Here is a 27,284-nt window from a genome sequence, read left to right as displayed (position 1 = left end):
AGACTTCAAGACTAAAACTATTTAGAAAGACAAAAGGTCATTATATAATGATAAAGGGGTCAATTCAGCAGGAGGATATAATAACTGTAAATATATATGTACTCAACATTGGAGGAGCAAAATATATAAAGCAAATATTAATAGAACTAAAGGGAAAGAGAATGCGATACAATGAGTAGGGGATTTCAACATCCCAGTTCCAGTAGTTAACAGATTATCAAGGCAGAAAATGAGCCAAGAAACACTGGAGTTAAACTAAACTCTAGACCAAATGTCCTTCACTGATGTTTAGAGAACACTGTAGCCAACTGCTGCAGAATATACTTTTTTTTTTTCATTAACACATGGAACATTCTCCAGGGCAGATCATATGTTGGGTCACAAAACAAGTCTCAACAAATACAAAAATATAAAAATCATACCAAGGATCTTTTCTGACCACAATAGAATAAAACTAGAAGTCAATAACAAGAGGCACTTTGGAAACTGCATAAGTGCATGGAAATTAAACAATATGCTCCTAAATAACCAACAGGTCAATGAAGAAACTAAGAATGACATTTTAAAATTTATTAAAAATAATGAAAATGGAACCACAACATACCAAAACCTATGGGATACAGCAAAAACAGTGCTAAGAGAAAAGTTTCTAGCAATAAACGCTTTGTCAAAAAAATAAAAATACTTCAAATAAACAACCTAATGTTGAAACTGACAGAACTAAAAAAGCAAGGACCAACCAAATGCAAAATAAGTAGAAGGAAAAAAAAAAAAAAGATCAGAGCCAAAATAAATGAAATTGAGACTAAAAAACTATCTGAAAGATTAAATAAAAGATTGTCCTTTAAAAAACATAAACATGATTGACAAACCTTTAACTAGACTATGAAAAAGAGAGAAGGCCCAAAGAAATAAAATCAGAAATGAAAAAAAAGACATTACAACAGATATCACAGAAATACAAAGGATTATTAGAGACTATGATGAACAACTACACAGCAACAAATTGGAAAATCTAGAAGAAATGAATAAACTATTGGACACATACAACTTACCCAGATTGAACCATGAAGAAATAGAAAGTCTGAACAGACCAATAACAAGCAATAATATCAAAGCAGAAACCGCTCAGGAGTGGATGGCTTTATTGCTGAATTATACCAAACATTTAGAGAAAAACTAGTATCAATTCTCTCAAACTATTTCAAAACACTTAAGAGGAGGAAATACTTCCAAACTCATTCTGTAAGGCTAGTGTTATCCTGATACCAAAACCAGACAAGAACACAACAAAAAAATAAAACTACAAGCCAATATCCCTAATGAACATATGTGCAAAAATTCTCAATAAAATACACCAAATTCAATAACACATTATAAAGATCATTCACCATGATTAAGTGGGATGCATCCCAGACATGCAAGGGTGGTTCAACATATGAATAGACCACAAATCAATAAATGTCATACATCACATTTACGACATAACAGAACCAAGGACGAAAACCATATGATCATTTTAGTAGATGCTGGAAAAGTATTTGACAAAATCCAACGTGCCTCCATGATAAAACTCTCAACAAATTTGGTATTAGAAGGAACATACTGCAAAACAACAAAGGCCATAAAACACAAACCCACAGCTAATGTCATACTGAACAGGGAAAAACTGAAAGCCTTTAAGATCTGGAATGACACAAGGATGCCCACTTTCACCATTTTTATTCAGAGCAATTAGGCAAGAGAAAGAAATAAAGGGCATCCAAATTGGAAAGGAAGAAGTCAAATTATCCTTGTTGGCAGACAACGTGATCTTATATTTAGAAAAACCTAAATATGCCTCCAAAAAACTGTTAGAATTGATAAATGAATTCAAAAAACTTTCAGGACACAAAATCAACATAGAAAAATCAGTAACACTTTTATAGACTGATGGCAAATAATCAGAAAAATAAATCAAGAAAGCAATCCCATTTACAATACCTACAAAATAAATACCTAGGAATAAATTTAACCAAAGAAGTGAAAGATCTCTACAAATAAATCTGTATAACACTCATAAAAGAAATTGAAGAGATATTTCAAAAACATAAAAAAATCCCACGCTCATGGATTGAAAGAAATAATATTGTTAAAATGTCCATGTTGGCTGGGCGTGGTGGCTCACGCCTGTAATCCCAGTTTTGAGAGGTTGAGGCGGGTGGATCACGAGGTCAGATCGAGACCATCCTGGCAAACACAGTGAAATCCCGTCTCTACTAACAAAAATACAAAAAATTAGCTGGGTGTGGTGGTGAGCGCCTATAGTCCCAGCTACTCGTGAGGCTGAGGCAGGAGAATTGCGTGAACCCAGGAGGTGGAGTTTGCAGTGAACCGAGGTCGCACCATTGCACTCCAGCCTGGGTGACAGAGCGAGACTCTGTCTCAAAAAAAAAAAAAAAAAAAAAAAAAAGTCCACGTTACCCAAAGCAATCTAAAGATTCAGTGCAATCCCTATCAAAATACCAATGACATTCTTCACAGAAATAGAAAAAACAATCCTAAAATTTGTATAGAACCACAAAAGACCCCACATAGCCAAAGCAATCCTGAACAAGAAACAAAACTGGAGGCATCACACTACCTGACTTTAAAATATACTACAAAACCATAGTAACCAAAACAGCATAGTACTGGCATAAAAGCAGACACATAGACCAGTAGAACAGAAAGAGAACCCAGAAATAAATCCACACATCTACAGCAAACCCATTTTTGGTTTGTACATATGTACAGTGGAATACTATTCAGCCATAAAAAAGAATGAAAATCTGTCATTTGCATCAATGTGGATGGACTGGAGGACATTAAGTGCAATAAGCCAGGCACAGAAAGACAAATATTGCATGTTCTCACTCACATGTGGGAGCTTTAAAAAGTTGATCTCATGGAGGTAGAGAGTAGAATGGTGGTTACCAGAGGCTGAGAACGGTAGAGGGTAGAGGAGGATGAAGAGAGGTTGGTTAACAGGTACAAAAATAGTTAGAAGAGCCAGGCACGGTGGCTCAGATCTGTAATCCCAGCACTTTGGGGGACTGAGGTGGGCAGATCAGTCGAGGTCAGGAGTCCGAGACCAGCCTGGCCAACATGGTGAAACCCTGTCTCTACTAAAAATACAAAAAAATTAGCTGGGTGTGGTGGCGGGTGCCTGTAATCCCAGCTACTCAGGAGGCTGAGGCAAGAAAATTGCTTGTACTCAGGAGGCGGAGATTGCAGTGAGCCAAGATTGTACCATTGCACTCCAGCCTGGGCAATGAAAGTGAGACTCCATTTAAAAAAAAAAAAAAAGTTAGAAGAAATAACTTCTAATATTTGGTAGTACAGTAGGGTGACTACAGATGACAATAATTTATTGTATATTTCATCATAGCCAGAAGAAAAGATTTGGAATGTTCCCAATACAAAGAAATAATAAATATTTGAGGTGATGGATATCCCAATTACCCTGATTTGATCATTACATGTTGTATGCATATATCAAAATACCACATGTGCTCCAGAAATGTGTACAATCATTGTATATCAATTTTTAAACATTATGTTCCTAGAAACAAGCTCTAGTTTCTCATAAAACTTTTTTAAAAATTGTGGAATATGATACAAATTTAATGTTGAATACCTTCTTTTTATATTTTATTTTTTCATCTAATTAATTAATGTAAAGAAAATACAAAAAAATTTTTTCACCCATTTAGACACTCTCAACTCCCATTTGGTTTATCCTATAGAAAATATAATCTTTTCTATGGGAGTGAATGGATCTATCCCACTCCACTTGTTCTTCCTCCAGACATCTGTGTTCTCCAGCCCCTGTACCTTATCCCATCATAGCTCCTTAAAGCCTCAACAACCTTCAAGGCCCTGCTCAAATCTCTTAGTCCTTCAGATTTATCAGCCGGAGTCATTTTCTCTTGAACTTTCTTTTTAATAATATTAACCATTTATTGGCTGGGCGTGGTGGCTCATATCTGCAATCTCAGCAATTTGGGAGGCCGAGGCAGGTGGATCACCTGAGGTCAGGAGTTCGAGACCAGCCTGACCAACATGGTAAAACGCTGTCTCTACTGAAAATACAAAAATTAGCTGGGCGTGGTGGTGCGTGCCTGTAACCCCAGCTACTGGGGAGGGCGAGGCAGGAGAATTGCTTGAACCTAGGAGTTGGAGGTTGCAGTGAGCTGAGATCACACCATTGCACTCTAGCCTGGGCAACAAGAGCAAAACTCTGTCTCAAAATAATAATAATATTATTATTAACCATTCATTCATTTATTTATTTACTTACTTACTTAGACAAAGTCTCGCTCTGTCGCCCAGGGTGGAGTGCAGTGGTGCAATCTCAGCTCACTGTGACCTCCGCCTCCCAGGTTCAAGAGATACTGTGCCTCAGCTTCCCAAGTAGCTGGGATCATAGGTGTGCACCACCAAACCCAGCTAATTTTTGTATTTTTAGTACAGATGGGTTTCTGCCATGTTGGCCAGGTTGGTCTCAAACTCCTGGCCTCAAGTGATCTGTCTGCCTCAGTCTCCCAAAGTGCTGGGATTACAGGCGTGAGCTAAGGTGCCCGGCCTCCAACATTTTCTCTAGCCTCTCCTGAGCCTCTGCTGTAGCCCTGAGCCCAGCCCTCATCTGTATTGTAGCAGCAACACTTGAGTATGTGTCCATCTCCTCAAAGGGATTATGAACCTTTGGAAGAAAGGGGCCTTTATATCTCCCTAGAGAATTTTATAGAGGCTCAGGATGTGTTTACTGAAATAAAATGAGAATATAAAGTGGCTCTGTGGCACAAACTTTAAGAACAGTGGAGAAGACAAGTTTCAGATCAGAATCATATGTCTTTTGTTTTTCCTACTGGTGAAATTTTTGCTCAGGCAATGTCGATAAGAATAATACTTAAAAAAAAAAGAATGGCAATAAAGAAAAGTCTCAATAAATACTTCCTTTCTAAGATATATAAAGTGAGGCAAGGCTAGATATGGTGGCTCACACCTGTAATCCCAGCATTTGGGGAGGCTGAAGTGTGTATATGGCTTGAGGCCAGGCATTCAAGACCAGCCTGGGCAACACGGCGGAACCCCATGTCTACAAAACATACAAAAATTAGCCAGGCATGGTGGCACGCATCTGTAGTCTCAGCTACTCAAGAGGGTGAGGTGGGAGGATCACCTGAGCCTGGGAGGGTGAGGCTGTAGTGAGCCATGATTGTGCTACTGCACTCCAGCTTGGGCAACAGAGTGAGACTTTGTCTCAAAAAAAAAAGAAAAAAAAGTGAGTTCTAATAAAAGAGAACACTTCAAAAATATATTACTTTGTATCCATATTTGTGATAATTTAATGTGTCAACATGGAGGGTGTTTTTAGATGAGATTAACATTTAAACCAGGCGCAGTGGCTCATGCCTGTAATCCCAACACTTTGGGAGGCCAAGGTGGGTGGATCACTTGAGGTCAGGAGTTCGAGACCAGCCTGGCCAACATGGTGAAACCCTGTCTCTACAAAAATACAAAAAAATTAGCTGGGTGTGGTGACACACACCTGTAATCCCAGCTACTCAAGAGGCTGAGACAGGAGAATCGTTTGAACCCAGGAGGTAGAGGTTGCAGTGAGCCGAGATCGTGCCATTGCAATCCAGCCTAGGTGACACAGTGAGACTTCATCTCAGAAAATAAAAACAAAGCCGGGTGCGGTGGCTCAAGCCTGTAATCCCAGCACTTTGGGAGGCTGAGACGGGCGGATCACAAGGTCAGGAGATCGAGACCATCCTGGCTAACACGGTGAAACCCCGTCTCTACTAAAAAATACAAAAAGCTAGCCGGGCGAGGTGGTGGGCGCCTGTAGTCCCAGCTACTCAGGAGGCTGAGGCAGGAGAATGGCGTGAACCCGGGAGGCAGAGCTTGCAGTGAGCTGAGATCCGGCCACTGCACTCCAGCCCGGGTGACAGAGCGAGACTCCGTCTCAAAAAAAAAAAGAAAATAAAAACAAAAACAGAAACAAAACAACACAACACAACAACAACGTTTAAATTGGTGTATTTTGACTAAAGCAGATTGCCCTCCAAAATGTGGGTGGGCCCCACTCAGTTGGTTGAAGGCCTGAATAGAACAAAAAGATAAGCCTCCTAAGCAAGAGGGGATTTTCCAGCAGACTACTTTTGCTTTTTTGTTTGTTTGTTTGTTTATCTTGTGAGACAGGGTCTTGCTCTGTTGCCCAGGCTGGAGTGCAGTGGGATGATTATAGCTCACTGCAGCCTCAATCCCCCAGGTTTAAGTGATCCTCTCACCTCAGCCTCCCAAGTAGCTGGGACTACAGGTGTGCACCACCACACCTGGCTAACTTTTAAATTATTTGTAGAGACAGGGTCTCCCTGTGTTACTCAGGCTGGTCTTCAACTTCTGGGCTCAAGCAAACCTCCCACCCCAGCCTCCAAAAGTGCTGGGATTACAGGCGTAAGCTACTGTCCCCGACCTAGACTGCCTTTGGACTTCATCTGCCAAAAGCTCTCCTAGGTCTCCACCTGCCAACTCACACTGCAAATTTTAGACTTGTCAGACCCCATAATCATGTAAGCCAATTCCTCACACATTCTTTAAATCTCTTTCTGTATCTATTTATCTACATAGTCTATTGGCTCTGTTTCTCTGGAGAACTCTGACTAATACAACATTATGTATGAATGTGCATTCAAAACCAATCTGGAAGATTGGTTGTAATTTTAGAAATGCTTAGTATGCCACCCTAGCATGCCACCCACCACCTATAAATCCTGTAGGCTAATTTATCCCCACCCCTTTGTGGCACAACAGAATGGAGTCTGAAATGGCAGGGTGGTGTGTTACTTCATTTCCACAAGGCAAAAAGAAACAAAATAAATACAAGATTATTGATGCGTCCCCATGTGCATACTGAATGTTCATACATAATCAGGTTACTGAATAATACATTCTTGAAAGCATTCACTTCTTCTTTAATCAACCCATATTGCTGAATTTTTTTAAAAAGCCACATGTGGCTGGGCACAATGGCTCATGCCTGTAATTCCAATGCTTTGGGAGGCCGAGGTGGGCGGATCACCTGAGGTCAGGAGTTCAAGACCAGCCTGGCCAACATGATGAAAACCCCGTCTCTACTAAAAATACAAAAATTAGCTGGGTGGTGCATGCCTGTAATCCCAGCTACTTGGGAGGCTGAGGCAGGAGAATTGCTTGAATCCGGGAGGCAGAGGTTGCAGTGAGCCAGGATCGCACCACTGCATTCCAGCCTGGGTGACAGAGCAAGACTCTGTCTTAAAAAAAAAAAAAAAGACACGTGCACTGCAGTATGGACTAATGAATATGGTATAATATTTGTGTAAAAAAAGATAGGGGAGGCTGGGCATGGTGGTTCACACCTGTAATCCCAGCACTTTGGGAGGCCAAGGCAGGCAGATCACCTGAGGTCAGGGGTTTGAGACCAGCCTGGCTAACATGGTGAAACCCTGTCTCTACTAAAAAAAAAAAAAAAAAAAAGAAATAAAAAAAATCAGCCAGGTATTGTGGTGGGTTCCTGTAATCCCAGCTACTTGGGAGCCTGAGGCAGGAGAATTGCTTGAACTCAGGAGATGGAGGTTGCAGTGAGCCAAGATCGTACCATTGCACTCCAGCCTGGGTGACAAGAGTGAAACTCTGTTGCGGGAAGTCAGGGACCCTGAACAGAGGGACCGGCTGAAGCCGTGGCAGAAGAATATAAATTGTGAAGATTTCTTGGACATTTATTAGTTCCCAAAATTAATACTTTTATAATTTCTTATGGCTATCTTTACTGCAATCTCTAAACATAAATTGTGAAGATTTCATGGACATTTATTAGTTCCCAAAATTAATACTTTTATAATTTCTTACGCCTGTCTTACTTTAATCTCTTTATCCCGTCATCTTCGTAAGCTGAGGATGTATGTCGCCTCAGGACCCTGTGATGATTGTATTAACTGTACAAATTGTTTGCAAAATGTGTGTTTGAACAATATGAAATCTGATTGTAAAACATGGGTGTTTGAACAATATGAAATCAGTGCATCCTCAAAAATAACAGAATAAGAGCAATTTTCAGGGAACGAGGGAAGATAACCATAAGGTCTGACCGCCTGCTGGGTCAGGCAGAATACAGACATATTTTTCTTCTTGCAGAGAGCCTATAGACGGATATGTGAGTTAGAGAATATCGCTGAATTCTTTTCCCAGCAAGGAATATTAAAAATTAATACCCTGGGAAAGGAATGCATTCCAGGGGGCAGGTCTATAGACGGCTGCTCTGGGAGTGTCTGTCTTATGTGGTTGAGATAAGAACTGAAATATGCCCTGGTCTCCTGCAGTACCCTCAGGATTGCTAGGATTGGGAAATTCCAGCCTGGTGAATTCTAGTCAGACTGGTTGTCTGCTCTCGAACCCTGTTTTCTGTTAAGATGTTAATCAAGACAATGCATGCACAGCAGGACACAGACCCTCATCAGTAATTCAAATTTTGCCCTTGCCTTGTGATCTTTATGGCCCTTTGAAGCATGTGATCCTTGTGACCTACTCCCTGTTCATACACCGCACCCCCCTGTTTCAAAATCCCTAATAAAAACTCGCTGGTTTTCCAGCTCGAGGTCGCCATCACAGTCCTCCCAATATGTGATGACACCCCTGGAGGCCCCGCTGTAAAATTTCTCTGTTTGTACTCTATCTCTTTATTTCTCAGACCGGCTGACACTTAGGGAAAATAGAAAAGAACCTACATTGAAATATTGGGGGCTGGTTCCCCTGATAAAACTCCATCTCAAAAAAAAAAAAGACAGGGAAAATATATTGATATTTGCTTGCATATCTATGAAATTTGTCTGGAAATTTACAAAAGAAACTGATGACATTGGTTGTTTCCAAGGAGGGGGACACTTGAGTGGTAGGGGAAACAGGGTGGATATTCTATTTTTTTTCCATCTATCCTTGTGTAACTTTTGCATTTTTGAGCCATTTTTATATTTTGAACCAGAGTATATTTAAAAAGAAATTTCAAAGGAAAACAAACAATTTTTGCCTTTATTTCCCCTAAACTTTTTTTGGGGCTGGGCATTTTAACTTAGGATACAACAAATAAGTCCCTGAAGAAAAATATTCAAGAACTATTACTTAGAGCCTGCTGGGTACTGGGAACACAGCAGTGAACAAAACAAAGAAAATCCCTGCTCAAATGAAACTTAAATTCTAGCATAGGAAGACAGTAAAGAAAAAACAAGTAGTAATAAATAGGTAAGATATATTGTAAGTTAGACAGTGGTAAAAGCTACAAATGAATTGAGTGAGATTTAATAGTTAATTTAATGTATCAATATGGAAGGTGTTTTTAGATGAGATTAACATTTAAATTTGTGAATTTTGTGTAAAGCAGATTGACCTCCAAAACGTGAGTAGGCCTCATCCAATCAGTTGAAGGCTGGAATAAAACAAAAAGATTTGAACAAAGATGGAACAAAAAGGGGGTTTGAGATTGCTAATGGGGATTTGGGAGTGATAAGATTGGGTGTGATAAAGGAGTAAAATTTTAACTAGATCATTAGAGCAGTCCTCAATGAGAAGGTGACATCTGAACCACACGTTTGTGAAACTGAAGGTGAGTCTACTCTTTTTTCTATGATAATGTTTCACCATTCTGCTTCATTATATGAAATTATTAGATCTTACTGATACAAAATGGCTGGGCTCCTGGCTAAACCTCACTCTCAGGCCTGGAACTGCGGCCCTAAGTGAAAAGAGCTGACCCTGTTTTTCCACCCAAATATTGATTTTTTTGGCCTGCCACTCCCCCTATCTTGTGCCCATAAAAAGACTTCAGCTGGCAAAGCAATGTAAGTGGCGAGCAGACAAGTGACTGAGCGTCAGGGATACAAGTGGCTGAGCACTGGATATTGCGGATAGACCCTGCTAACTTCAGACAGTGCAGCTTCCGGGAAATATCACCTCTTTCCTGCACCACCCCCTTTCCAACTCCCCATTCCACTGACAGCCACATCCATCGCCCAGTAAAATCCTCCGCATACACTACCCTTCAATACATTTGTGTGACCTGATTCTTCCTAGATGCCGGACAAGAACCCAGGTGCCAAGAGGGCAAGAGCTCGGATGCTGCTGCAGGGCCGGCACAGAGCCTGCTCCCGCCAGAAAGGAGCTAACTCCGGTTCCAGCATTAATTCCCTCATGTTCCCACACTCGCTTGCTTGCACATTCTCTCTTGTGAGGAGTGGCCAGCCACAGGCTAAGTGAAATGAGCCACTCCAGTTCCCGCCCATGAAGGGGGTCATGGTCAAGGGAACAGTCCCGTCTCTACTTATTCTACATTGTTTTTCTAAACATTTGTGGAAATATAAGGAATATAAAAAACGCTGTAAAAGAGTTTATAGGTAATTGTTGAGTGCAGTGTTTTAAAATTAAATGTAGCAAGAAAGTTCCCAGAATCATCAATTTATTTGTGGTGGGCCTTTACTTTCAGTGGAACTGGTATCATTTAAGGGCACACCAGAACACTGAAAATTCCTCAGTCTCGCTTTCTAATCTACTTTCAGTGGCCCAAATTTCTTTATCAGAGGTTAATGCCTTTCAATCCGCAATAAGAGACAAGACAAAATGTAAAAACTCCTTTCGAATTTACTTCCTGTATAAGAGAGTAGCTCTGGCCAAGCGTGGTGGCTCACGCCTGCAGTCCCAGTGCTTTAGGAGGCTGAAGTGGGAGGATTGCTTGAGGCCAAGGGTTCCAGACCAGCATGGGCAACATAGTGAGACCTTGTCTCTACAGAAAAAAAAAAAAATCAAAAAAGGTAGCTGGGTCTGATGGCACACACCTGCAGTGGTAGCTACTCAGGAGGCAGGGGAGGGAGGATTGCTTGAGCCCAGGAGGTTGAGGCTGCAGTGAGCTGTGATCAACCTACTGAACTCCAGCCTAGGTGACAGAGGCAGGGGGGGAGTGGCTCTATCTTCAAATTGTCTGAAACCAGATTAATAGATTCATTCTTTCTATCTATGTCAATTTGGTCATTTCCTTTTTTTTTCTTTTCTTTTGTTTTTTTTTGAAACGGAGTCTCGCTCTTGTCGCCCAGGCTGGAGGGCAGTGGTGCAGTCTTGGCTCACTGCAACCTCCGCCTCCCGAGTTCAAGCGATTCTCCTGCCTCTGCCTCCCAAGTAGCTGGAATCACAGGCCTGAGCCACCATGCCTGTCTAATTTTTGTATTTTTAGTAGAGATGAGGTTTCACCATGTTGACTAGGCTGCTCTTGAACTCCTGGCCTCAGGTGATTGGCCCGCTTCAGCCTCCCAAAGTGCTGGGATTACAGGCATGAGCCACCGCACCTGGCCTCTTTTTCCTTTCTTTTCTTTCTTTTTTTTTAGAGATGAGGTCTCATTCTGCCATGAGACCAGCCTCCAGACTCCCAGGCTAGAGTGCAGTGGCATGATCATAACTCATTGCAGCCTCGAACTCCTAGGTTCAAGTGATCATCCTGCCTTAACCTCCCAAGTAGCTGGGACTACAGGTGGGCATCACCATACCCAGTGAAAGTATTTTTTTCTTTTGTTTTTTATAACAACAGAAGATTGGAAATAATCTAAAAGTCCAGTGAGAGAGGACTCATTAGATAAATTATGGCATATCCATAAAATGGATGCTGAGCCTCTGTAAAAGGAATGAGCAAGCTCTTACGCACCAGTATGCACAATCTCCAAAATAATTTTTAAATAAAATAAACCAGAACAAGTTACATAGCTGTGTGAATAGCATACTACCATTTGTTTAAAATAAAAAAGAAGAAAAGAGAATAAGGATTTATATATGCACTTGCTTATAAGTACAGTAATATCTCTGGAAGGATTTATAAACAAATTAGTAACATTAGCTGCCTCCAGTGAGGTTTTTAGGGAGCTGGAAATAGAGGTGGAAGTGACTTTTGCTGCATATATCCTTTTGAACCTTTTAAATTTTGAACCATACGAATGCATTACCTATTTAAAAATAGGACAAAACTTTAGAAAAATGTATCCAGGGTAAAGTTACGGTGAAAGGAGACAGAGATAGGAGAAAGGAAACAGAAAATCAACTGTTATATAGATTTGGCATTATTGTTGATATCTTGGGAGAAATATGAGCAAAGAAAGTGCATATATGAATGTGTGGGTGTGTAGGTCTGAAAAAGTTTGCAAATACAAGAGAATCACCTTTTGTTTACCATTATGGGCCTTACACTAGAGATGTGTTTGGTGACTGCACTGGCAGGTGAGTGTGGCCTGGAGTCAGGAAGAAGCAGCCACCCCTCTGTGCTTCAGGCATCACAGAGGACATGGAACTCCTAGAGGGCTTTAGGAAAGGGAGAGACTGTGAGAACTAATCTTGGCAGACCAGGTGGAAGAAGGTTTATTTCTAAAGGATGTGTGTAAAAAGGTTGGAGGCAGGAGTAGGGAGGGAAAACAAATCAGAAAAAGAACAGAAAGAAGAAATATTAAAACTCTAGAAAACTGATTCTATGCCAGGTAAAACACTTGCAGTGGGATCTGTGTGTTTTGCCAACATTCAGGTCTCCTTCTGATAACAGCACTCTAATTTTCCTTAAGTACCTCCTTTCTTCATCTGCATCAGGGTTTTACAGACTTGACAATATTAACATTTGGGATCAGGCAATTTTTTGTTGTGGGGGACTGTCGTGTGCTTTGTAGGATAAATGGCAGCACCCCTGGCCTCTACCCATGAAACGCTGGTAACATCCCCATCCCCCAGTTTTATGACAACTAAGAATTACTCTAGATATTGCCAAATGTCTCCTAACGTTTAAAATCACCCCCCTTCCCATTGAAAACTACTGGTCTATATGGTTTATGCCAAACCAATACAAGTCTCTGGGTTTAAGAAAGGGCACATATCTCAGACCTGGTCAACCAGAGCATTTGCACCCTCTGACTACAGTGTAGTTCAAAGATGGGCATCAGCTCAAGTTGGCCCACAATCAATCCCATAATGGTAATCAGGAAAGATGATGTCTTTCTAACAGGGTTGCTGAGAGAATAAGCACTGTGCCTCAAGTGCACCCAAGTAGGCAAGATGAAGCTGCTGGAATAATGCCCCTCCCTGACCAATTCTGGGCCCCTGGATCCAGCCATGCCTGAAGTCAGCCTGTGGTGGGAAGAATTCTAAGATGGCCCTCTCAAGATTCTCAGTTCCTGGTTTACACACACCTTCTAGCAGTTATTCAAACACTAAAACTCTAAGTGCTGCTGTGGAGAGATTTTACTGATGCTATTGGTATGAACAGGAGGCAGGGAAATACTGGGTAGAAAAGGGTGGGGTCCCTGGTGAAGGTTCCACCCTCAAGCCTGGACCCATGGCCCTAAATGAGAACTTCACATCCCTGTTTTCCTGCCCAAATGTTGCCCCCCACAAGCCCCCATCATGTGCCCATAAAAACCCCAAGCTCCACTGGCAGAGGAGCAGTGCAGCATGGCAGAGAAGGACAGAAGACAGAAGCATCTGAATGTGGAGAGGAGAAGCAGAAGCTGGACATTGGAGACTCTGGTTGGAGAGAAGTTTGGCTGGGATGATGGAGAGGAGTTCAGGTGGGACGGTGGAGAGGAGTTCCGCCATTGGGGAAGACCAGCTTCCCACTCCATCCCCTTCCCAGCTCCCCATCCTGCTGAGAGCTACTTCCACTGCTCAGTAAAATCTCTGCATTTGCCATCCTTCAAGTCTGTGTGACCTCATTCCTCTTGGGCATCAGACAAGAATTTGGGATGCACTGGGTGCAAGATCCCAAAAAGGCTGTCACACTGGCCTTTTGTCCTCACTGGCAGAGGGCAGTCACCCCACACAATGAGACAAAAGGCTCACTGAGCTGGTAACATGCCCTCTGGGGCTCAGGGGTGTCACAGGTACCCCCCTGACTGGGACAGCAGAGCTAAAAGAACATTGTAACACTCTAGGGATGCTGCCACAGGGCTCACGCAGGGCCTGCTCCCATGGGAGAGAAGCGGCTGGAGGTTCCGGCATTCTTTTGCTCTGGTTCCCGTACCCATCCGCTCATGTGCTCCCTTCCATAAGGGGTTGAGCGTGACAGCTGAGTAAACTAGCCACCCCTGTTGCAAGTCCTGCAAAGGGGTCAAGGAAACTCTCCAGTTTCATTATGAAGGCCTAAAATCAGTTGTGGGTAGGATCGAGAGATGATCTGGGTGACCTCATCATCTGAGCTGAGAAGAGAAACTCAGAGAGACATTCTAATTGATCTGGAAGAAAACAAATATCCATGCTGTGAACTGCCTGTGGCAGGGACATGGGAAGGAACCACGGGTAACCTCTAGGAGCTGAGAGCAGCAGAGCTGGGGAGGAAATGGGACTTCAATCCCACAACTGCAAGCAACTGAATGCTGCCAACAAGAAGAATGGGGTTGGAAGCAGATTATCCACAGAGCCTCCAGATGAGAACTCAGCCCAGCTGACCCCATGATTTCAGTCTTGAACTGTGAGACTATACATGGGTTGTGGTGTGGGCTGCTAAATTGATGCTACGGCAATTTGGTATGCAGAAATAGAGAACAAACACACAGACCTACCTCTAGGTTTTCCAGTTCTGTGAGCCTGTGCATTCCATTTTTAACTTAACCCAGTTTGTGTTTTGTGTTCAGGTCACTTGTTTCCAAAATATTCCTGACTAACACAGCATTGTGCAAGCATTATCTCATGTCTCCCTCCTGGCAACCCCATGGGGTAATTTTTCTTCTGTGTGTGTGTGTGTGTGTGTGTGTGTGTGTGTGTGTGTGTGTGTGTTTAGATAAAATTTACAGTGAGATGCACAAATCAATTCAATGGTCCAATTCAATAAGCCTGTGAGGTAATGTTTTGCTTAGGACATTTCCAGTTGCAAACAACAGGAATCTATTTGAAGTGGCTTAATGGGGGGACGGGTGGGAAAATCATTGTAAAGATATAGATATATCTCATAGAATTTGCAGTGGAGAGTGCAGCTGGGCCTCAGGAGGACATGCTCTGAGCAGCTAGCCGGTGTTCATGCTACCTTTGACTGCATGGCATCTACCTGCATACATTTCGCTAGAAAGCAATTCACTAGATCCATTTACTTATTGAACAGCTTATGTCTGCAGGGAACTGTGACAGATAACTAGGAATCAGAAATAAAAGATATTGTTCCCTCCAACCAAACTTGTGGCTGGAGTTGCCCCCAAAGCAGTGGCAGGGAAGTTCCCACAAGAGAGAGCCCCAAATGGTCTTGAGATGGGGCTGGCTGGGATTCTAAAGAAAGAAGCACTAAACACCAGGACGATGAGTCCAAAGTGTTTATTAGCCGGACAGACTTACAGAGTGGGCTGCCATGTATCCTCCAGTGGTCAAGAGAGAAAGCAATGTTCTACCTAGGTGTGTCCACCACAATGGGGTCAGAGTGTGGAGTTTACATGAGGGTTTAAAGAATTTGGCTCAGGTCAGTGTCTTGAGCAACAACCTAAAACAAACTAGGCAACTTCATCAGTGCCTGGGAATGTTCAAGGCCTTGGCTTGGGTTCAAGCCCACAGGGAAAACATGCAGCTGGCTGGGTCACAGAGAGGCCAAAGGCACTCTCAGTCAGGCTGAGAAAGAAAGGGGGTAGGGAGACGCTGGAGGACCCTACAGATACATATCCTGTCCTCAACAAGCCACTAATGTACGGAGAAGGGTGGATAAGTAAAACAATTATAGACAAGAGTGATCAGCTGGGAGCGGTGGCTCATGCCTATAATCCCAGCACTTTGGGAGGCCAAGGCAAGCAATCACCTGAGGTCAGGAGTTTGAGACCAGCCTGGCCAACATGGTGAAACCCCGTCTCTACTAAAAATACAAAAATTAGCTAGGCATGGTGACAGGCGCCTGTAATCCCAATGACTTGGGAGGCTGAGGCAGGAGAATCACTTGAACCCGGGAGGCAGAGGTTGCAGTGAGCCGAGATCGTGCCATTGCGCTCCAGCCTGGGCAACAAGAGCAGGACTTCCTCTAAAAAAAAAAAAGAGTGATCATAAAGTACTAAAGTAGACCTACAGTAGCCTGGGTACCAGGGAGGACTTCCTGGAGGTGATACCCACGCTGAGTGGGAGTTGGCCAGGCAATGAAATGAAAGCCAAGGGCACTTCAAAAGTGTGGAAAGTGTTGGGAAGGATTGCTTCTCAGTGCAGACTGCACTGAAGAGCCTGTGTTGGGAAGAAACTAAATTTGTAAAGGGAGTCAGGGGACAGATGCTAATTAGCTTTGCACATTGCATCCAGGAATACAGATTTAATCCAGAGGGAATGAGGAGCCATTGAAGATTTTTAAGCAGAGGAGTGACATCATCTGATTGAGTTGTGTTGTTTTCATCGTTGGTGGATGCAGTGTGGAGAACGGTTTGGAGGGGTTCCAGAATTAACTCCTGTAGGCCTGGAATTGGCCTGAGATGAGCCACTGAAGTGTAACATGTACCTGCCCAGCAATGATCCCTGCTCAAGACATGAAACCTTCTGACTAATAATGCTACTTTGTAATCATGGATTCAAGGCAACTTTCAGGACAGTTTGCTGAAAATTGTGAGACTTTAATGATAACTGTGAGATTGGTAATTTGCACTTGGTCTCAGTGAGACCCCTGGGGGGCTCTGCCACTGGGGCAGTTACATAGCAAGAATACGCCTATGTAACCAACAGGGGATAAGAAACTCAGCCTGTCCTCCCTTTCAGACACCCTGGTTGCAAGGTGTTCAGTGCACACGATAGTGATTCCTGATCTAAAAGAGAAAGTGCATCCATTCAGCTTTGCAGAAGGAGTAGCTTTGGAGCCTGCATCTGGCCTCTCCAGATCCTTTGCCGTGATGCAGTCTTTGGCTACTTCCTATACATCGCCTTACTTTATGCTGTTGTGTGATTGTATCCTTTCCTGCAACATTGTCATTTTGGGTCCTATGAGTCTTCTTTAAGAATCAAACCCTGTCTAACTGCCGCCATTGCTGCAGGGCGGGGATGACTGGTTCAATGGTATCCCAGTGCCTAATACAGGGCTTAGCACAAAATATGCATTATTGGGAATATTTGTTGAATGGTCCAGCCTAGCAATGGTGAAGAGTAGAGAGGTGAGGCAGGTATCTTGCAATCTAGCTTCACTTGTGCCCTTCAATGTCTAACCCTGGATAGCTGCTCAGTAACTGTGTCTCAAATGCATAAGTAAATGAAAGAAGGAATGCATGTTTTATTTACCCAGACTTGGCAGTGATCTCAAGGAGCCATAGGGCAAAAGAAAGGAAGGCCAACGAGACAGCCACATACAGCTCATCTTTCTTCAGGCCTCCCGGACACCCCCGTTTAAGGACAGCTTCTTGTGGATCTTTAGAGAAATTGTTCTGAAGTGAGAGGATCCAGCTGACTTTATTTTTGCAGATATTTTACCCACGCTCCTCTCTCTACATCACCCCAGGGGATCATCAACTTTTTAAAACTTCCAATGATGATTTAAAAGCAGGCTTTTTTGTACTTGTTTGTTCTTGTCAAGTCTGCCTCTTTTACAATTTCCCTTTCCAAAAATGGCCTCTAATTTTGCTTTGCCCTAAGAACTTCTAAATAGAGGAATTCCCCTCTTAAAAAAAAAAAAAAGTTGTTAGAACTCCTGTATGTAGAGAGATCTTAAAGTCCTATCATTTTTTGGGCTTCTCTCTTTTCATCTTCTTAAGCACAAAGTGGCCCCACAAAATGTGTGAGGCCTTTCTCGAGTTCCGTAGTATTTCTATTCAGTAGCCATGGAACTACTTTTGTGCTTGAGATGGGCTTTGACAGAGGGTCTAGGAGGAAGTATTCTATTTCAGGTTCTTCTGAGCACTAATGAGAATGAACTCAATGGTTCATTTAAATCACTGGAGGAAAAAAAATGGATTTTCTCCTGGCTTTAGTACCCAGAAAATGAGCTCTGGTTCACTAACTGATATAGTTTGGATATTTGTCCCCAACCAAATCTCTTGTCGAAAGGTAATCCTCAATGTTGAAGGTGGGCCTGGGGGGAGGTATTTGGAACATGGGGGCAGATCCCTCATGAAAGGCTTCGGCCATCCCCTTGGTGATGAGTGGCCTCTCTTGAGTTCACACGTGATCTGGTGGTTTAAAAGTGTGCGGCACCTCCCCACCCCTTGCTCCTGCTTTTGCCATGGGACATGCCTGCTCCCACTTTACCTTCTATCTTGAGTAAAACTCCTTAGGGCATCCTGAGAAGCAGATGCCCCTACTCTTCCTGTACAGCCTGAGGAACTCTGAGTCAATTAAACCTCTTTTCTTATAAATTGCCCAGTCTCATGTATTTATAGCAATGCAAGAATGACCTAACACATTTTTATATCTAATCCACACCCTATCTGAGTAAAGTGGAGATCATAATGAAGTATTTTTGTTTTAAAAGTATAGGCCAGGCATGGTGGCTCACATCTGTAATCCCAGCACTTTGGGAGGCTGAGGCAGGAGAATCTCCTGAACCCAGGAGGTGGAGGTTGCAGTGAGCCAAGATGGCACCACTGCACTCCAGCTTGGGTGACAGCGCAAGACTCCATCTCAAAAAAAAAAAAAAAGTATAGTAGCTGGAGACTCTGAGGTACAACTGACAGAAACTAACTAGAATAAATGAAAAGAGAATTTATTAGCTCACATAAAGGAAAGTCAGCTGCCTTCAGGCACAGCTTGATCTAGGAGCTCAAATGATGTTGTCAAATCACATTCCCTTTCTCTTAAGCAGGTTTTCTCTACTAGGGATTATAACCATCGCTAGCAGCCCAAACTTACTAGTTAAGCATCTTCAAGGGAAGGAGAATATCTTCCCAAATCCCCCTGGCAAGAAAATCTAAGGAGGATTTTAAATGGCCTTATTCAGGTCATGTGCCCAGTCCTGAATCATTTATTACGTTCAAGGGCACGGGGTTCTTTGGTAGGGGCAGTCTGGGTCTATGGCAGGTTGGATATAATCAAACCCACTCAAACTACATGGGGCTATTTTTCCCATAGGAAAGAGTGCTGTTTCCAGAAAAGGGAAGGACTGTCAGGTAGACAAGCACAACAGATGTTCCCCATAAAAGGCCTTTCAAAGTAACTAGTCAATGGAAGAGAGAAGCAGAAGAAAATAAGAAGTTGGGGTAGGGTGGCATAGACTTCATTTTTTTTTTTTTTTCATTTTCAATTTCTTCTTTTCTTCCTTCATCTCTTCCAACACGTCTCCTTGGTGCTGGAAACCATAGCAGCAGAGGCTGAGACTGCGGACTTACGGCATGAAGTGATGAGAGCTTTAATAGAGATACCAACAACCCAGGCTGGGCAGGCTTCCCTTCCTAACAGCATAATTTCAAGTCAGGTCAGGTGGATGAGGAGGAGGAGAATTTCAAGGTGAAGGAGGGGAGGCAAAGCCGGGCCAGGAAGAAGGCATAGCTGGCACCAAATGCTGGCATTCTGGCTGTCAGACGCATTCACTCAACGCCAGAAGGTTGTCTGTTGCTGGAAGCCAGGCTGGGAGGAAGTGGGTTGGGTAATGAGAGAGGAGCTGGGAGAGGGACCTATAGGCAGATTGTGAAATGCCTTGAACCTCACGCCAAAATGTTTGGACTTGATCTTATCTCTGGGTTTTGAGGAGCAGGGGAGTCTTTAAACTCTAGGGTCAGTTTTTCAAATATCTTAACGATACTATCTCTGGCAGTTGAGGGGAACATGGGGGTGGAATTGGGCAAGACTGCTGGCGAGCGGCCCAGTGAGGAGGTCAGGGTGGGAATTCTGGCAAGAAACTTCGAAGGCCACCAGGGCAGTGACAGGAGGGTGGGATTCTGGAGGCAAAACCCAGGGAGAATCCATGGGGTTTGGACGCTGCCAACAGATCAGGGCAGAACTGATCAACAGAAGCGGCACAGGGAGGCAGGAGCTTGAAACAAGGAGCTACTGCCCTCCCCTGGCCAATTGGCCACAGAATGAATCATCTATTAAGAGACAGGAAAGTTCACCACATTCTCAGAAGAGATGCTCAGAGCTGCTGGAAAACAATGTCAGGAGGTCCTTGTTGCATAAGTGTAGCTTTTATTTCATTCACTTTTCAACAGATATTTATTAGGTTCCTGTGATGTGCCAAGTCCTGAGTTAGATGCTGGGTATAAACTATGGGGTGGAACAGACACCAGTCCTTTCACCATGCAGCTTTCTATATACTGTATAGGAGACAGACAAACAAATGTATATCTAAGTAAAGTGAATGAACTGTATTCAGTGTACGAAGGCAATGGATTCTGGGTGCAATGAAAAGAAATGATGGGATAGGGAGCAGGGAACTTCCTAAAAGGAGTGGTCAAGATAAGGCTGGGTTCTGAGGAGGACTTCACATCACTTTTCACCCGGGGAGGGCACTGAGGGCACTTGCCAGTCACGTATATGTCACTAGACACTGAAGACCACCTCATTCTGCAACTACCTGTATCTCTTGGAAAATACCCAAACTTAAATCCACTAATTAATGATAGTTCCCCAAGTTTACAGTTTTCTTACCAAGCATCTTTCTTCAGCTTTTAAAGTGACATTAAGATATGGACTTTGATTCATATTTAAGTAGTTAAGACCCAAGATTACATATAATTGTATGAATAAGGAAAACTAAACTGATCATTTTCTTTTTTCTTTTCTTTTTTTGGAGGCAGAGTCTCACTCTGTCACCCAGGCTGGAGTGTAGGGGCGCCATCTCAGCTCACTGCAAGCTCCGCCTCCCGGGTTCACGCCATCCTCCTGCCTCAGCCTCCCAAGTAGCTGGGACTATGGGCGCCTGCCACCACGCCTGGCTAATTTTGTGTATTTTTAGTAGAGACGGGGTTTCACCGTGTTCGCCAGGATGGTCTCGATCTCCTGACCTTGTGATCCACCTGCCTCGGCCCCCCAAAGTGCTGGGATTACAGGCGTGAGCCACCACGCCCAGCCCCTAAACTGATCATTTTCAAAATAACTGCATAATCTCATAATCCACCCTCATAACTTGCTGGGAAATATGTTGTTCTATCATTTCAACCAACAACAGAGTTGAAAGAAACTAAAATAACAATTTACTCAACCTGTTAAATTATTGTGACTTTCTGTAACGTGCTTACAGAAAAGTAACAGAAAAAAAACCATATTTTTTTCCAGTTCTTCAAAATATGAACACAATAAACCTAAAGTTGTGTAATCTAACACATTTCAGACTTTTTATAGATAGAAAACAATTTTTCCCCAGGACGCAAGAGAAACCCACATCTCTTTAATGTTTTTTGTATTTTCCTTTTTCCAGCCTGAGAATCACTTTAAACTTCTTAATAATAAAGACTTGAAGATGTTACGTTATTGGCCCGCGACTACAGATTATAAATCTTAGTGATGGAACTGAATACTGTTCTGCCAAGTCCCACTCTCTTAACAACCCTAACTGGAAAAACTATTATTATACAAGTAACATATGCTCATAAAAATCCAAATTATGGCCGGGCGCGGTGGCTCATGCTTGTAATCCCAGTGCTTTGGGACACCGAGGCGGGTGGATCACCTGAGGTCAGGAGTTCAAGACCAGTCTGGCCAATATGATGAAACCCCAACTCTACTGAAAATACAAAAATTAGCCAGGCATTGTGGCATGCGCCTGTAATCCCAGCTACTCAGGAGGCTGAGATGGGAGAATCACTTGAACCAGGGCAGCAGAGGTTGCAGTGAGCCGAGATCGTGCCATAGAACTCCAGCCTGGGCGACAGTGTGGCAGGGATACTAAGACAGCTTAGTATCCCTGTCTTAGTATCCCTGGAAGACTCTGCCTCAAAGAAAAAAAAAATTCAAATTATACAGAAACATATAGATTCAAAAGGTCCCTCCATCACTGTAGTAGGCCCTGTTGCTTACTTACTGACATTCATCCACCACTTCCTTCTTCCTAACAGAACCCAGGTTTTTTGCAGTTTCCCACCTTCCCCCCAGCAGCCACCTGCTTCTGGGGAGGTGGGCACTAGCTGAGACTGAGAGTGTGGTCCTGTGGTCCTGACTGGTCTCACTTCCCCTTGCTAGTAATTGGTTTAAATCAGGATATGTGACACATAGAGGATGTTAGCTAGGGCACTTGTTCTTAAAAAACAAGAATGTGATGGCCGGGCGCAGGGGCTCACGCCTGTAATCCCAGCACTTTGGGAGGCTGAGGCAGGTGAATCATGTCAGGAATTCAAGACCAGCCTGGCCAATATGGCGAAACCCCGTCTCTGCTAAAAATACAAAATAATTAGCCGGGCGTGGTGGCGTGTGTTGGTAATCCCAGCTACTTGTGAGGCTGAGGCAGAGAATTGCTTGAACCCGGGAGGCAGAGGTTGCAGTGAGCCAAGATCGCGCCACTGCACTCCCCCAGCACTGGCGACAGAGCAAGATTCCATCTCAAAAAAAAAAGGATGCCTATGAACGCCATGAGAATGTCCTCTCAGATCTCCAGCTGCTGGGAGCACTGCTGACGGATGGCTGCTCTAGTGTCTGAACATCTGAGGCCACACATCTCAGGGGCTGCTTCCAGCCAGGGACAGAGTGTGGCAGGGATACTAAGACAGCTTGTTTCTGAGAGATGTGGGTCTCCTCTGACAGGTAACTTTGGCTAGAGAACTCCACAACAGCGTTGCTGAATTTTCCTTAGAAGTACATGGCTAAGACACTTTCCTCTAACCTTCTACCCTAACTTCCCTCTCTCCTCTTGTGTTCAGACCTTCATCAATCTCTGATGGCTCTCTCAGCCTCCATCACCTCCCTCCTCAATTTCTCTTAAAGGCATTTCCCTTAATAAATTTCTAGCACATTTAATCCTGTTTTGGTGTCTGCTTTTCACAGGACCTAGATTAGCACAATGCTTTCTCTGCTATGAATGCTGTCAAGTTTGGATGTGACTCCTGAAACCTCTGCACCTACCCCTCACAAGAGGAGCCACCGAGAACAAAGCTTCATTACTGAGCAGATATGGGACTCCTTTGACAGGTGACTTTGGCTAGGGGACTCCACAAGAGCATTGCTGAATTTTGCTTACAAGTACATGGAAAGCAGAAAGATGGAAAGAGGAGCTGCTGTGTTCAACAAGCCCAGGGTCCCTGTTTCTATGGACTTCTTATTTTGCAAGACAAGACACTTTCTTATTGTATATTAAACCCTGGCCAAGTGGGTCTTTTTTTTTTTTTTTTTACTTGCAACAGAAAGCTTTGTCACTGATATAGTTACTCTCCAACACCACTTCCCAGAAGAAACCTCTGATAACATTTTACCATGAACTTTTCCAACACATTTACAACATTCATACTTTGCAACTTCATTTTGTAGTCATAAATATATTATGTATTAATACATTTTTCCATATCAGTAAATATAGATCTACCTCAGTCTTTTTCGTGGTCACACAGCATTCTGTAGAAAGATGTGCCCTAATCTTTGTGCCTCTATCAATGACCATTTATTTTATTTTATTTTGGTATAGAACAGTTTGTACCTATCAATGACCATTTATGTTGTGCCCTTTGTCTACTTCAAGAGGCATGGGGAGAGAACCACTGAAAAAGGCTTCCCTCAGGGGAAAATTGCTATGTTCTTCCTTTCTCCATCCCCAAAATGGGGCCTCCCATAATGCTGGGGCAATATACTTTTTTTTTTTTTTCTTTTAGGCAGAGTCTTGCTCTGTTGCCCAGGCTGGAGGGCAGTGGCATGATCTCGGCTGCAACCTCCACCTCCCGGGTTCAAGCGATTCTCCTGCCTCAGCCTCCCTAGTAGCTGGGACTACAGGTGCATGCCACCACATCCAACTAATTTTTTGTATTTTTAGTGGAGATGGGGTTTCACCGTGTTAGCCAGGATGGTCTCGATCTCCTGACCTCGTGATCTGCCCGCCTCGGCCTCCCAAAGTGCTGGGATTACAGGCGTGAGCCACTGGGCCCAGCCTGGGGCAATATACTTTTAAATGAACACCAAAAGCAAGTAAATCAAAGAAATTTTATGTAATTTGGCTTACAGTCATCCACTGTCATTCTCCAAGGCCCATCTGTCTTTCGTGCAGGTCAAACAGGAGTTTAATGGGAGTGTGGTGGGAATCACCACTTCTGCATTTTTCAGGTTGTCGATGATGACACTAATATCTGCAATCTCTCCAGGAATTTGCTTTTCGTTTACAATTTTCCTAGGTAGGGGCAGTTCTAATGGCTTCCACTTGGCCTTTCCCACCATAGTAGCCCTTTCCACAGGTCAGGGAAGCAATGTGAGGACTCTGCCAGCTGCTGCTTAGTATGTCTATTCCAATTATGTATTCTTTTTTTTTTTTTTTTTTTTTTTTTTTGAGACGGAGTCTTGCTCTGTCTCCCAGGCTGGAGTGCAATGGTGCAATCTCGGCTCACTGCAACCTCCACCTCTTGGGTTCAAGCAATTCTCCTGCCTCAGCCTCCTGAGTAGCTGGGATTACAGGCACCTGCCACTGTGCCCAGCTAATTTTTGTATTTTTTAGTAGAGATGGTTTCGCCATGTTGGCAAGGGTGGTCTCGAACTCCTGACCTCAGGTGATCCACCTGCCTCAGCCTCCCAAAGTGCTGGAATTACAGGCGTTGAGCCACTGTGCCCGGCCCCAGCTGTGTATTCTGAAGCTGGGGAAATAACTGAAGATGGTTTTGGAGACCCACTGGGCCCACTGTGAGTTAAAACTTCATTGAGCACCTGACCTCCATAAGCCCCTACTCTGACTAGTGGACCACAGTGATGTTCTGGGTCTCCTGAAATCAACATCAGTTTAGAGCAAGTATCAAGAAGTCCCGAAAGGAAATGCAGAGTTGTCTCTTCCCCAATGTACGGCTATCCTGGTAAAAGACCATAGGTCCCTTCCCCAGGCTGGGAGAAAGATTAACTGTATATGTATCTTCAGTAGTGTACCCAGGTCCTTCCTCAAGGGGATCTGACTTTTCCTTTATTCAAGCGGTTCAAGGTCTGTACACAGGCTCAAGTCTGAAAATTGGTTAAGCACCATGATTCTATTTTTTTATGATTCAGCTTAGGCTTTTGTTCACTTGACCTAGAAGTTTTCTGCTTATGCAGATCCGGGAAGAATTTAGTAGGCTTCCCATCTACTTCACTTGTAGCAACACCATCAGCAATTAGCAAACGCCCTGGGTTTGCACCGTCAGGCTATTCTGATTGCAGCTCTGACTCTTCTGTTTCGCATGATAACCACGCCTACCTTGCCTTGTTGCGGGGAGGGGTTGAGTGCTGCCACTCCGGGATCCAATTACTCCCAATGCATCTAGGCTTCCTAAGTTAATTTAATTCCCAATTACAGCAAATTAATCAGACTTAGTAACAAGGCAGGGCACACATTTTGTAGAAGACAAGATCTCCCAGAGAGGCCTGGTTGCAGAGGAGTAGCCTAAGAGTAGGTGTGGAAGAAGACCGAGTATTCCATACTATTCCACCTACCGGCGCTTCCTCTGGCCATTCCCTTCTGCCTTCCTCACTCTTCCACTCCAATGGCCTCGCCTCCTGCTTGGTTGGGGTTATGGAGACCGTGAGGGAAGGAAGAACGAGTTGACTTGGCTGGAGGGATCTTTTTCCTGCAGAAAGAGTCTCTGCTGCGCTGGTTGGGCTCGGGATTAGGGAGACCTGCAGGTCCACCGCCGCACCCCAGCCTGCCCGCCTCTAGCCCTCGGCCCCCGCCCTCGTCCCACCAACCAGGCCCTTCCCCTCCTAGCTCCGCCCTCCGCCTGCCCTATCCCCGCCCCCTGCTCCTCGCCAGGAGCACTGATCTCTGGTTCCTGCAGGGCCCCTGCCCCCAGGACTAGAAGTCACCCGCCTTCCTTACTCTGCAAGGGGTTATTGCGAGTCTGTAAAGAGACAAAACGAGCCCGAAGTGTTCATTCTAAGGCGCCCTTATTGTTAGACCAATGTCGCGAGCCTTACCTTCTGAGAAAGGGACGGAGCCTCGAATCCTGAAGCCCATCGCAGAGGTCTGGTGTTGAAGACTCAACTCTGAAACCTGCTCTTCACAGCAACAGCTTCTGGCAAGAACTGCATAACTTCGCCATTCCAGGAAGCGCCCACTGGTTCAGCCAGCTGATTGCAATCACTTATTGACCTTAAACTGGCCCAGTTTAGAGATGGATTTTGCCTGTCTCGGGAGATAAAAGCAGCTTGCTTGGCTTTTTCAGATCTTTTTCAGGCTTGCCTACCAATTGTAGCAAACATTAAAATAGCACCGGCTATATCACACATCAACTGTAACTGCTGGGATTACAGGCATGAGCCACTGCGCCCAGCCTCTCTTTGCATCTTTATTTTTACATCTGTATTTGCTTGAAATTTTCATTGATAAAATGTTGTAAGAAATTATTTGGAAAGAGTATAATTTTGCTTTTAAAATTACTTATGTATGAATAACTCATTTAATTTGGTTATGATTTCTTACATATCAGTTCATGTTTTGGAATCTTTCCAAGTGAGAAAATAATAACAACAATTAGTACACATCTGGTATAGAGAATGTGCCATGCACTGTTCCAAGTCTTTTGCCCATTTAATCCTCTTAAAAATCGATGAGGTTAGTGGCTGGGTGTGGTGGCTCACGCCTGTAATCCCAGCACTTTGGGAGGCCAAGATGGGTGGATCACCTGAGGTCAGGAGTTGGGAGATCAGCCTGACCAATATGATGAAACCCAGTCTCTACTAAAACTACAAAAATTAGCCGTTGTGGTGGCGGGTGCCTTTAGTCCCAGCTACCTGGGAGGCTAAGACAGGAGAATCGCTTGAACCCAGGAGGTGAAGGTTGCAGTGAGGCAAGATCATGCCATTGCACTCCAGTCTGGTCGACAGAGCGAGACTCTGTCCGAAAGCAAAAAAAAAAAAAAAAAATCTATGAGGTTAGTGATATAATTATCCACAATTTATTTATGGGATTAGAAAGAATGAGGACAATGAAGCTCAGAGATGTTGAGTAACTTGCTGGAAGTTACATAGTAGAGAGCGGAGCTAGAATTTGGACACAGGCAATTTGGCTTCACAGTCCAATGCCTTCACCACTATGCTAATTTGCAATTTATTTCCAAATATAAGGAAATTTTTATGAATGCAATATTGAACAATTAATGAAGTTGACAAGAATGAAGTGCTTTATACACACTTATTTCACATTTATTAACTTATATTTTGAAATTTTCTCTTTATATTTTATTAAATTTTTTTTTTTT

General features: G+C 43.5%; 1 protein-coding gene across 10 annotated transcripts in view; it reads right to left on the bottom strand.

Moving 5' to 3' along the window:
- TXNRD1 (thioredoxin reductase 1) overlaps nucleotides 1-26,143 on the bottom strand; it is a 184,685-nt gene extending 158,542 nt beyond the window's left edge. For 4 of the 10 annotated variants that reach the window (XR_012420555.1, XM_045365816.3, XM_045365820.3 and 1 more), the window contains exon 1: nucleotides 26,002-26,143. Coding sequence is in view for 4 of the 10 variants with exons in the window: in XM_045365816.3 (XP_045221751.1) it covers nucleotides 26,002-26,041 (40 nt within the window). In the remaining 6 variants the exon portion in view is untranslated. Of the gene's footprint in view, nucleotides 1-25,521; nucleotides 25,750-26,001 lie in introns of those variants that run through there. The other 6 variants (XM_074007647.1, XM_074007650.1, XM_065524732.2 and 3 more) reach the window with 3 other exon arrangements.
- Between the last annotated feature and the right edge of the window lie 1,141 nt (nucleotides 26,144-27,284).

This window comes from Macaca fascicularis, chromosome 11 (assembly GCF_037993035.2).
Source record: "Macaca fascicularis isolate 582-1 chromosome 11, T2T-MFA8v1.1".
NCBI lineage: Eukaryota > Metazoa > Chordata > Mammalia > Primates > Cercopithecidae > Macaca > Macaca fascicularis.
Note: the sequence above shows the minus strand (reverse complement) of the source record. Positions and strands in the feature narration are given on the sequence as shown.